The following is a 13,132-nucleotide window of genomic DNA, read 5'->3' as shown; positions in this document are numbered from 1 at the left end:
ATAAATATATATATATATATATATATATATATATATACACACACACATATATATATATATAGTATATATATATATATATATATATATACACACATATATATACACACACACACACATATATATATATATATATAAAGAAATAAAAAAATAATAGAAATTATACTATATAATTTAAATATTGATTAAAATAATTAAATGATTAATTATTTAAATAATTATAATGGACAATAATAAAATAACACACACACACACACACACAAAAAGCCACAGATGATTTAGTTTTTTCTTCACGCTCACCTTGCGCTTGATAAACTTGTCCCAGTAATTGCTTGGGAAAGATCTGGAATGGAAGTGAAAAATCGTGACTCCAGAGGCAGAATTTTGTATTCATAAACCGAAATTAATGTTCTGGCCCAGGTAAATCCTGATTAAATGGTACAAAATGCAGTAAAGACACTCACGGCGTGTTGATGACCAGTCCGATCCCACTGGCCTTTGATGTCATCATCGGATGGCTGCTCAGTGATATACAGACCATCAAACTCAAGCTTCTGGCGATCTCCTTCTCTCTCTTGAAAACCACCAAGGGAACCTAAAAACAAAACTTCAAGTTCAAATTTATTCATTCAGCACAGTTTTACAGCAGCAGCTGCCCAAAGTGCTAAACAATAAAACAACAAAAATGAAAACCCTGCACAGTAAAAAAAAAACATAAATAAAATCTGGAAACAAAAATAAAGTTAAAAGCTCAGGTATGATTAAATGCCAGCGCAAAAAAGTAGGTTTTAAGGACAGACTTAAAATCAGAGACAGATAGGGAACCTCTGACATGATGGGGAAGACTATTCCACATCTTAGGAGCAGCAACAGACTAAGCTCTGTCACCCCTGGATCTGGCAAATGGGACCTTGGGTGAGAGTTGTGAAGAGGAGCCAATACATTTAAGGCTTTAAAAACAATCAATAAGATCTTGTACCGGGTCCTAAACCTAACTGGAAACCAATGCAAAGTCAAACCGATGCAAAGTCAACTGGTCAACGCCATAATAAAGAGAGTTGCAGTAATTTTAATGGTTAAAATAATGAGCAACATGCAGCGAAGACTTTAAAAGATCTTAGTGAGGAGAAACTCCAGAAACACGGATCATGTCGGTACCTTCAGATAGTAGTACCCGACCAGACAGAGGAGCGAGATGACGGTGTGGAAAATGGCCAAGAAACGCAGAGTTGGCAGCATGTAGCCGGTGCTCTCCTGCAGAACAAACTCGTCCATGTCAAAGAGTGTGTTCTCGTCATCCTCTTCATCATCCCCCCATCGGTTTTCTTCATCGGCCTCTTCATCAGTCTCACCAGTAACCTAAATGCAAAACAAGCACAGCAACTTGAAAGTCTCCCACAAGGATGTTGGTGTCTTTAACAAACACTCTTAATTTATGATACTTTTTCATTAATTGATTGATGCTTGATGTCTCTTAAAAGAAAATCACAATTGTACAGTGTGCATCAATATCTTTGATCAGTAGCAAAATGAAATGTTAATAAAACTGAAAGAAATGTTTTTAAAGCAATAAATGGTACGGAATAAATGAAAAATAAAAATGCTTAAAAAAAATTAATTACAGTAATATAAGATTATTCACATTTATTAAATGGAAACTAATAGTAGAATGTGCCATAACCTGGCAAATATCAAAGTATCTCTACACCCATCCCTGTTTGCAGCCTTATATGTCTTTTGTGTTGTCTCACAACCCCAAGTTTGAGAATCATTTCACTAGAGCCATCATTTCTGCAGTCCCAAAGCTCCTTCTGGTGTATTCTGCTCTGGGATTGGCACCACAATCAAATGTTACCTTGTAGAAAAGCAGGATGAAGTTGATGGCAAAGCACATAAACAGGGCCAGGAAACGCAGATTGTAGAAGTTACGAGCCAGGTAGTTCTGGAAAGAAAACATCTCATTAAACATCAAGGGCATCTGCTTTAAAAAAAACTTGAAGAAGTCCACTGCAAATGAAAGAAGATTGCTCACCAGTATCTTGTTCAGGTAGACGTCAAGAATAGCAAAGATGGTTGACATGAAGGCAGGAGACGCCTCTTTTGGCTGACTTGATCTGGTTTTGGGCTTCTCCTCTGCGACAGGCTCCTTAGCTTCATCTTCCTTCGGTTTATCCTCCTTCTCCTGGTTCTCTGTGCTGTATCGGTAACATTTATAACTCTAAACACGATCTCATCCTACATTGCGATTCGTAAGCATCTGTTTCACTTCCCGTTACTTACTCTGCTTTTTCTGGCTCGCTCTCAGGAGCTTCGGCTGGTTTGGCAGGAGCTTTCTGCAACACGTAAAACACGCAGTCATGTAGGAACACACTGGAAGCGATGGTGAAAGACAGACTAACAAGCATTTGAGATGATTTTCTTCATGACCGACCCTTTTGTGAATAGTTGTGGAGGATTCGGCAGACAGCTCCGAAACATCCCCCAGACCGGGCTCCACGTGTTTCCCTCCTTCCTTCTTCGGCATCGTCAGCATCTCCAACATGAGGTCCACCTCTCCGACGTCCCCTGCTAGTGCATTGGCTGGATCCATGCTTCCAGATGACTCTATAGTCTCCACTTTATCTCCCTCTATCACATCTCCATGGATACCAAACTGAGTCGGGTCGGGCATGTTTCCGAGGATGTCCGTCACCTTCATGTTCTTGGCTCCTTCAACAAGCCCTCCGCTGAACATGGACGACCAGATGACGTGGAAGAAACCAAAGATGAGGCCGTAAATCCCCTTAAAGAAGCCAATGAAGATCATCCAGAAGAAGGAGAAGAAGCCGGTGATGATCTCTTTGATGCTGAGCTTCTTGACCTTCTTGAACTGTTTGCGGAGGTTTTTGATCGTAAACATCTGGCGGACGTCAGAGATCTTCTTCTTCACCGAGCGGCATGCGGCGGTGAAAGCGGACGCCGACTCCGCGGCGCCTTCTTCCTCTCCAGCCAGCTCTTCCAAGATGCTGTGCCCATCTTCCTCCTCCTCCTCTTCGGGCTGCTCAACCACGTCGGGCTCAGAGATCTGCGAGGCCAGCTGCATCTCAAAGATGGTGTCCTCGCAGAAGTTCACAAACATCTCCATCTTCTCGCTCTCTCCTCCTTCGTTCACCACGTCAAAGATGAACTGACGCTTGGACTCTTTGACCTGCGGCTTCTCCCACTGCTCTCGGCTCGACTCGCTGATCTCGAAGTAAACCCTCTCGATCCGCTTCGCGCTGCCCATGATTTCAATACGACCCAGGTAAGGCTCAAAGTAGCTGAGCATGCTTTCTGCCAGATCCAAGAAGGTGGAGAGACGGGAGTCGTGAGGCATGTGCTCGGAGAGGTTGGTCAGCAGCACCACCATGTTGAAGCCGATGTCTTTGGCTGGCTCGTGGAATCGCTCCACAAACTCCGTGTAACTGAACATGTCGTTCTCGTCAGCTTCCACGCACGAGAGAAGGAACTCAATCTCCGACTGGCTGTACTGCTTCTGGCTGTCCATCGACTTCTGGAACTCCTTTTTGGAGATCATGCCCTTAAACTCGGGGTCGTACTCCTTGAAGTTGTCAGAAGTTGTGAGATCCTTCAGCTTGAGGAACATGTCGAAGAACTTGAGGATCATCTCCACGTTGCTTGAAGACTCCACCAGCGTGTCGACCATCTGCTTTCCAATTGTTCCATTCACCACGTTACCTGAAGAGGTGAAGCACAAACGGAAATAAATGACTGAGAACCTTCCAGCAGAAGCTGATGTTGGTTCTTCTTTTAATTTGTCTCTCAGTCTGTCCAACATCAGTGTATTTGGTTGATAAATGACAGCTTCAAGACTCTCACCCTCAAGGAGGGACAGCAACATGACAACCATGTCCTTCTGCAAGTCCATCAGCTCCTTCAACAGCTCAATCTGACTGGCGTCCTACGAGGAGAAAAGAATCTGTTACAGGTTTCACCATAACAGAATAAAGTCACATTTCCACTGTTCACTCACACAACATTCTGTTTTAATACATTACACACACACACACACACACACACACGATAAGAGCCTACACTTGTGTATATACCAGAGCTGTCTAATTTTATAGGTCAATATCGACATTAAAATGCAATATCAGAAATGATCGCAAGCAGTTTTTACTTTTTAATGACACAACTGTTACACAATATTCACATATTACATATTAAACTATTCAGCCATACATCCTATAACTCAAAATGACAAAATATAAGACATGTCATGTATAGTTTTCCAGATATTTTTGTTTCATTGCCACAACTTGCTCCATATATATTGGTATTTGCTGATATTTGAAATTATAAGTTGAACCAAATTGATGTTGTATATTAGTAAAAGAGACAATATTGAACATCGCTAATATATGCACACATACACATGTATACAAACTATACAAACATATGTACATCGGCCTTTTTGTATACTCAAACACATACCTATATATACATGTATAAACTCTACCCACCTATATACACTATATATGCATGCTTACACACTTTAATGTATGATTCACATGACTTCTCTTTTTTAGACTTTTGAAAACTATTTCTTCTAATTATGATCAATCTGAATTTTATTCGTTAATTTTACATATAATGTAAGACACAGGCTTTTATGGTTTAATTTAAATTTCTCGTCTTAAAAAAATCTTGGTATGTTGTCAGGAAGTAAATTAGTTCTCACTTGTTTTGGCTTATGGACAATCCTAGTGCCTTTACTTGGATTTAGAAACTCTACGCATGTCTGAATGTAAAATATACCAGGAAACATTAATATTTTAGTTAAATCCCTTCAACTCTAGTGGGTACTTGACTACGTACAAGACAGACTCCTCTATGAGAGGAGAGTTGAGGAAACAGTCAACACACAGCCTATTACTATTAGGTAAGAGCCTATTAACTGCATGATAATTTTTTTTATCCAGGTCCAGCTTATGCAATGTGTTAAATTTAGTATTAAAAGTTTACACTATTGTTATGTTTTTTTTTTTTGCAAAATTCTGTATATTTATTTGCATGCAGTTAGAGGAAATACACCGTTTCTAAATAGCTTTGCCAGTTTTAATTTGGATTATTACAGCTGTTTCACATCTGTACATTATATTATTGTAGGTAAAAAAGTGGTGGCTTGTTTTCCGTTTCCACTTCCAGACGACATCTTTACCTCAGTGGGTCATAAATACTTTAAATGCTCTGTTGTATTTTCCTTAATGCAGCCTTTGGAAATATCCAAAAAGAGAAATGCTCGGAGTAATGTACCTGAGATAGCTTCATCTGCATGTTTGCAAACACATGTAAGAAGCCCACAACTGCATCCCAAAGCCTGCTATGTGCTAAACTCTGCTGGTTCCCAATACATGGCCCCTGTAGGGAGAAAAGATGGTGTAAATAGATGCACCATGAAGCTAAATTTTACCATGTTTTATAGTGTTGACTTAAATTCTTCGCACCTGAATGTACTCAGTAAGTGAGTTGAAGATCTGCTTGGCTACAGATAAAGCTTTGGAGAAGTTGAGTTTTCCAGTCTCATCGATTACGTCTTTGCCAGAATAGTACCAGTAGAAGTCGCTGATAGACTCCTGAGGAGGGAGATGAGTGAGAAGAATCGTAAATGTAAATGCAGATGACGATGATGACGACGATGCAGATGAAGTGCTCCGCACCTGAAGCCGGAGCAGGTAGTCCACAGTGCTGATAATGATGTTGACTGTAGTTGTGTTTCCAGTTTGAGTTCTCAGGAAGTTCTGGAAATCTGATGGTCACAAATACTGTTACAGCTCACTAAAGCTCGTACAGGCACGGCTTTAAAAATGCACACAAACGCAACCTCACCTCCGTTGTGGCCCTCGCACAGAAGTTGTAAAAACCGGAACAGATCTTTAGTGAACTCATCGTTCTGTAGCACCTTGGAGCCTAAACAGAGCAGACATTGTGGTGAATACGGCTCAGACTTCACATGATTAAATGAGCTAAATGTGAGGGAGTATAAGAAAATGTGAAAATCCCCTCCAAAGCAATTAATGAGGCAAGCAGGGCAGGTTTTATGTTCAAAACAGTTTGGAAGTTCATTGTCTTTAGATTGCAGATTTAAAACTGAATCCAAAGTGCTTTTTTTGGAAAAAAAAAAAAACAACACAAAAACAAAAAAAAAAGCTTTTATATTAAACAGTGAAACACTAGGACATTTCCATAAGCTGGAGGAAGCCTGATAACTTTCACATGCAGGCCACATGGTTGGGCCTGACAACGGCTAGAAGCAGCGGACAAACGTGGGAACAAAATTCACTTTAAATAAAGAAAAAAAAAATCAACCAGCTCATCCACAGAGCAAATCTGTGCGCAAATAAAACCATGTGAAAGTTACGATTATTGTATCATGACCAGCTTTGTGAAATAGGTCCCAAGTCCAAAGCAAGACAAAGCTTTGCTTAAGCTGTGGAAGAGCCCACAGACCTTCAGTCAAACCCCTGCGAGGTGCCACTGATGGCCTCAGAACGACATAACTGAGCATCAGTAATAGTAGCATTAGTAAATGTTAACATGAAGGGGATGGGAACAAATAGAACAGAATGGAACAAGCAATGGATTCTACTGGTCCACTTTGCTCTAACATCAGCATGCAGTGTCTCCTACAGACAGCTTGGGTTCAGAATAAAGCAGGGAGTATGGACCGCAGATATGGAGAGGGCATTCAGGGTGGAAGCATAGCCATATCAGGATGATCCAAATTTGCTATTTACCCCGCTGAGTGTGGACTGCCATCGATGAGTTTTTTTGTTTGTTTGGTTTTTTTTTTTAAATGACAGGAAGAAGACGAACAAGACACGAAGACATAAGCAAAAAGAGAGGACACCGAGTTACAATACAAAGAGATATGAATACATAAGCTACGAGTGGAAAACAAAAACATGCAGTTAAAAAGAAAATTGTTTACGACAAGGGGGAACTCCTAGGATCTGCTAGCTTCTAACAAAATGATAGAAATAATAAAAACTCAGTCATGGTTGTAAAGTTCAGAACAGCAGAGACACCAGTATTAACAGTGAACTGTTAAACAAAGCTCAATGGGAATGTTTAGCAGAGGAGGGAGTAATGAAAAGACAAACAGTTTGATGGGAAAAGCATCGTGTGAATAGTTAGAGAGAAGCAAAGGGTCGTGTTTTAATGCTGGACCATGTGCTGCAAACCAGATATTCCCTAACTTCCCTAACCTCAGCATTGCAGTAATAATAATAATAATGATAATAATAATGACATAAGAAAAGCTTTTTCTTATTTAAATTCAGAATTACAGTGAACACAGCTCCAAAATACAATAACAAATCAGCCCTTCTTTCATTACAGCAGACGGTACACACTCACACACTGACAACTTCAGTGACTACAGGTTTTTAGCACAAGCAGCAAACTAACTTATAAATCAAAATTCTCATTGACTGCAATGAAATTTTGATTATTCTAAAGGCCATACGAAAAGAAGTAACTGCATTTATTAACATGTATGAAAAGACATTGACATTGAACAGTTGTCATGGTTCAGCATTATTTCAGAGGGTGGGGGTGGGGCGGCTATTTAAGTCTTTATATAAACAATTGAAACGGGGCGATTCTACAGCAGAGATAAAGTGAAACTTAAAGAGAACGGCGTGTCAACCTGTGCTGTCCTACGACTTACTTGAGCCTTCCTCTGTCACCATGCCAAGTCCTTCTGCCTTGTTTTGCCTCTCAAATGCATTCAAGTCCAGCACACTGGGAAAACAGACTCGAAAATGAGCTTCAGGCGTTTCCTTAATGCAGCCAGAATAATATCGCAAGGCTTACCTGCAAGACTGCATCAGTCCTGAGAGACTCTTGAAAAAGCCTGCATCTCTTTTTTCTTTCAAGTAATCAAGCATTTTCTGGGACGAGAAAAGTAAAGCTTGTGACTTAAATTCCAACATGTTTTCTGCAACGGGGGAAACTGGCTGTCTGGGTATGAACGTTAAACCAAAGGCTGAACCACCTCACCTGCTGAACTTGCACATTTCCTCCATTTAGGATGGAGATGCCCAGTTTGAGGGTGCAGGTCACCATGGGGCCGAGACGACCTGGTGGCAGAAAATATCAAGTTTAAATCAAAAGGAGTCCGCTGGAAACACTAGCATGTGTATTTTCATGTGGGGCGACTTGTCATTTAAACAGATGAAGTGTGCTTTGTAGAAATTTCAGAAAATAAACAGGATCCATTCATTTGGAAATAAATAATGCACATTTGGAAGCCTTCATGAAGGTAAATGATCTGATTTATTGCCTGAAAAACTCATTTCAAAGTCTCTTCAGAAGGTATGAACAACAGTCCAACACCAGCCACTGTACGGCTTTCTGTGCACCTTGCACGTGCACTTCCTTGCGTACGTATGGGTCTGGAAAACATGGATTTAAGGTGTTTATACCTTTCTTTTACAATTACTTGTGTTCCTGCATATTGATCAGATGAGTTTAGTAATCTGACAAACGCTGACCTCCATAATCTGACCTTGTTCTTGGTCTCGAATTATCGCCATCAGTCACTGTCAGACATTCTGCACAAGTTTTTTCAGCGCTATTTAAACAAGATACATCTCAGATTTAGGCAACGGTTTTTCTTTCTGCAAACGTTAATGTGGCTGACAAGTTTCCATCCTCACACTTCCTGAAGAAAAAAAAGGAGCGTTTCAGCAAAGACCGAGTTGATCTGCAGCAGCTGTCAGGTGAGTCTCACAAATTGAAGTCATTATTTCTTTGAGGTGGTGCTTCTGTCAATGGACAGGGTGCTGTCAGCTTCACTGACGACGTATGCATCCCTGGCGAACACCAGGGACAGAACGGGATTGTCTGAGCCGAGTCATTAGTAGAGTTTTATCAGTTGAGTCACTTTATTATGTCACATGAGCAGCTTGAAATGAGAATAAATGACGTGGAGAAAAAATCACACGGGTCGGCTGCAAATATCTACGTTTAAAGCCTCTTTTGTGCTCCGTCCAATCCCGACGCAGTAAAATGCAAAGGCTTTGCTGAGTTTTGCATGTTGTTTACAAGGTAATGGAGTTTTCAATGGGTGAGATTCAAAGGATTTGTGTTTCAAGATCCAAGATGAATTCCATCCATATAAATGTGAACTGGAATCTTTCAAGTCATCTTGCTCTTAAACACTCCAGCCTTGTCTACACCTACGGGTGGCACAACAGCAACAACGCCGGAAGTGTGCGTTTTATTTGTGCTGCTGAATATTTTCAAGTTATTTGGTCACTTAAAACCTACTTTTTGTGTAACATTTAACTGCCGTCAGCAAAGATGCGTTGACATCTCTACACAAGCAGAATGCTACCAAAAGATGCTTCTGGCAGAGTTTCAGCATGAGGATAGTTTCCAGTCTGCTGTTGGGTGAATGCACATTCTTTCGGGGGGGGGGGGGGGTACACAAAGGGAAAGGTTTTTAGTTTAGCAAGGGAACATGTTATAAATAGGGCCTAAATGAGATCACAAGGCCAAACAATGAAGTTTTAATGAGCTTCCAGCCCAACAGTAGTCTGACGATTAAAACTACTTTAAGACTGAAGAGAACAATAGTTTCCCTAGTCAAGTAATTACTTTTTAGTTTTTTGAGTTGGTTTTATATGAACATAACGATAAACAACTGAACTAATATGGGTCACATGATGGATTTGTTCTAATTGGATTATAATTAAAGGACACTGAATTAGATTGGATGGCATCATTAAAAGTCCCTTAATTTGAGATTTGTCTTGAAATGATGTGTATGTTGATTCGTGTATGTAAAGTGAACTGTCACAACATTGTTGTCAAGTGGCGCTATGCAAATAAAGTTGAATTTAAATGAAGTTGAATGAGTTTGTATGTACAAATAAAGCTGAAATGAATTTAGTGCTTATCTGGTATCTAAGTTTCAGATGTAATGATCATCATTACCTTTAGAGGCACTGATCATCTGTAGCACCATTTCCGCAGCCCCACGTGCGTGCAGCCTTGCTTGCTGGTACAGGATCTTCTGCTTTTCCATCTCTTTTTCCTGAAGGGAAACACACACACACACACACACACACACACACACACACACACACATACATGTGGGGATTCTCAAAAGAAGCTTTTTTTTTTTAAAACAAAAAGCAGGAATCAGAGTACCTCAAATGTCTTTTCTTTCCCTTCTTCTTCCTCTTCCTCCTCATCCTCTGCGCAGCTCTGACAAAACAAAAGGCCAACATTTAAAACTGATGTTTAATTTATCAAAATAAGAAAAAGAATCATTTATAAGATGCAAAAGAGCTTAAAAAAACTACCTTTGCCATCATGTCTGCATATGCAATATACAAAGGATCTTCTTCCAAGTGACTGTAAAGGTCGAGTTGCACTTTGTTACTGACTGAATCCTGAAGCTTGTTTCCCATCATCATCATCACACTTTTGTTTTTTCTCACCTTCTCTCCGTCAGAGCATTGTGGCTGAAGTGGAGGATGAGTTGCTGGAGAGGATCAGGCTGGATCTCAGCCACCTCCTCTTCCTCTTCCTCCACAATCTTCATTGGGGTTTTCTGAAGACATCCACAGATATAAAGAAGTCAGCTCAGCCCAAACAACACCTTTACTTCCCAAACTCCCAGTTTGTGCGCAGTCACATTATTTGATTCATTCAACAAAAAACACTGAAACAAGTCCAACATTCACCGGCATGCAGGTGTATCTTTTGTGGAAAGGACAGGACGAGGAAGTTAAAAAAGTGAATTATGAACATGTTTTCAGAGACATGCATGTTGCAGCAAACAGATGCAAAGCAAACGTGGAGAATGAACCTGACATGGAGGGACTATCACAACTACACAAATCTTCACGAGTCTAAAGTTATTCAGACTGAAAACTAGAAGAAAAGCTGTAAGAGGACAATAAATTACTTCACCTTTCGAGTTTCTGCGACATGTTTTAAATTAATTTGCTGCACATTTGCATACGATGATCTTCACATGACTACGCGAGCATGCCACTGACGATATGGCCACAGAACGTACTGGAACGTCACCTTTACACACTTACAGAGTACAGCGAAAAGACAATTGATGGGTTGGATCCAGATCTGACAGCCAAACAGCTAGCAACAGCCTCCTACTGTAGTGAAAGGCCCTCCTTACCGCTGCTGTCAGAGATGCATAGCCTGCTTTTCTAGAGCTGTGAGCGCCGGAGCTGGCCCTGTGTCTCCTGAGTTGGTCATGCAGCCTCTGACCCCTGATGGATCTCTGCCTGAAGGATTTAGCACGCCTAGAGCGGGGGCCCCTGGGCGCTTTGGGCAAGGTCCCCACCCGGGCGTGCTCCCAGGGCTCAATGGGAGCGGGGCTAAAGAAGCATTCTGCAGACAGGACTGGCAGAGGGGTGCCAACGCAGGGCACACGGAGCGTGGGCGGGGCGAGCCCAGTACTTACTGCCAGGTCCTGAACTAGCTTCTCCTCAAAGGAGTACTCCTCTGTTTCTATCCGAAGTCTCTCATAGGCTGGGATGAAGAGGTTGATAGCACGATGCCTGGGGAAGGGGGGGGGGGGGGGGGGCAGGTAAGGGGAGATGGGGGAGGAATGAGGGGGGAGTGGGAGGGGAGGTACACTGGCATTAAGGCAAGTTCTGGTAAGTTTTTGGAGGAGACAGGAAGAAGAAATGTCGGGGGGGGGAGTGGTTACAGGAAGTGCATTTCAGGCAGGATGGTGATTGGTCGATGTGGGATCCACTGGCTCTTCTGACTGGTCACGTTTGGTCTCTAAAATAACTCCAGTTACTTCAAAGAGGTTGGAAAATTCATCCTAGAAGCATGCACGCTTTAGGAGGGATGTGAAGTTTTCCATCATGTGATGAGACTTTCTAAAAATCCCTTTTCACAAGTTCCTTCACAAAGATGATGAGAAAACTGCACAACAATCCTGCAAATGTCAGATGTCGTCATAGTAACAGGAGCTAAAATGATATAAAAACAAAGACTGCTCTTAAATAGACTCCTTCATGTCTTTCTTCTTCTTTCATTTCTTCAATCCTGATTTTTCAGGTCTCACCTGAGACCTGTAGCTCGCACTGTGGCCTCGTTCTAGCTGACCAATCAGAATGAACAGTGCAGAACCAGTCGGTTGCTAGGCAGAGATTGTTCCACAGCCTGGGTGATGAAGGGGAGGGTGGGGGGTTTGGACAGATGAAGCATTCGCCCACTTTACCGTCAGCAGGGAGAACAGGCGGTCAAAGCTGGAGGCTTTGAACGCCCTTTCAAGCCAAACCTCCCGATAGCCATTCAGGAAGTAATTATTATTTTTATATCTGAGGGAAGGGGAGGTAGTGTTATGCAAAAAAGGAAAAAAACAACACAGAGAAGAGAGTGTCATTAGGGAGGAGATGAGGGGTTTACGTGGGCACACAATCAAGTAAACATGGCCGCCCACCCATCGTCTCAGCTACTTGGTTATTGTTAAATAAGGCGAGATTAAGACTTGTGTGAAAGTACTGAACTATCAGCCCTGTTGGTTTCGTAGGTGTGACCGGTGTGCTGAGTGACATACTGACCTGGGGAGATTGTAAAGCGGCGCCATGCGGAAACAGGCCACCACCGCGCGCTTTCGCTGTTTGGACAGCAGCTTCTGCATCACACACTTTTTGTTCCTCAGAGGTTGTTCCACCTAAGATACGAGAGGAGCTGTGAGACTACACAACGGAGATGTTTGACTCTTCATCTCGTCTCGTGGAGCACTGTGGAAACGTCTAGTGCCACCGCTTCTGTCCCTTCATGCTGCCAGGAAAACATCTTCACAGATTTATTAAAGACACACCGCAGAACTTGTCGTGTCCCCGCCAGGTGCCCGCTACCAACGGCTAATCCAGCCTCCATCTTGCATCCAACAGGACCTGTTAGCTCTCTCCAGCCAGCAAAAGACGATCGTACAATGATTCTTGTTTTCTCTCTTTTAATCTTTTATTTGCTGAATCGGCGGCGTTGTGTGTTCAGAGCAGCCAGTGTGTTTTCTAGTGTGAAGGGAAACTGCTGCTACGTCACGCAGCACGCCTGACTTAAATGTTGTATAGTGCGGTTTCTCAGCATC

The 13,132-nt window shown here is 41.8% G+C and overlaps 1 protein-coding gene across 1 annotated transcript in view; it reads right to left on the bottom strand.

Moving 5' to 3' along the window:
* Nucleotides 1–13,132, bottom strand: part of ryr3 (ryanodine receptor 3) — a gene marked incomplete at both ends in the record, with an annotated part of 139,830 nt that overhangs the window by 18,095 nt on the left and 108,603 nt on the right. The window contains 24 exon segments of the mRNA XM_079255060.1: nt 298–340; nt 462–478; nt 480–553; nt 556–592; nt 1,156–1,356; nt 1,853–1,939; nt 2,030–2,192; nt 2,278–2,330; nt 2,429–3,714; nt 3,856–3,937; nt 5,296–5,400; nt 5,487–5,615; nt 5,700–5,788; nt 5,869–5,949; nt 6,777–6,791; nt 7,712–7,785; nt 7,858–7,934; nt 8,044–8,123; nt 9,985–10,084; nt 10,201–10,257; nt 10,356–10,407; nt 10,494–10,606; nt 11,486–11,582; nt 12,600–12,712. Of these exon segments, the coding sequence (XP_079111186.1) occupies nt 298–340; nt 462–478; nt 480–553; nt 556–592; nt 1,156–1,356; nt 1,853–1,939; nt 2,030–2,192; nt 2,278–2,330; nt 2,429–3,714; nt 3,856–3,937; nt 5,296–5,400; nt 5,487–5,615; nt 5,700–5,788; nt 5,869–5,949; nt 6,777–6,791; nt 7,712–7,785; nt 7,858–7,934; nt 8,044–8,123; nt 9,985–10,084; nt 10,201–10,257; nt 10,356–10,407; nt 10,494–10,606; nt 11,486–11,582; nt 12,600–12,712 (3,225 nt within the window).

Source organism: Telmatherina bonti (genome assembly GCF_933228915.1).
Source record: "Telmatherina bonti genome assembly, chromosome: 16".
Taxonomy (NCBI): domain Eukaryota; kingdom Metazoa; phylum Chordata; class Actinopteri; order Atheriniformes; family Telmatherinidae; genus Telmatherina; species Telmatherina bonti.
This window is presented reverse-complemented; position numbering and strand designations above follow the sequence as displayed.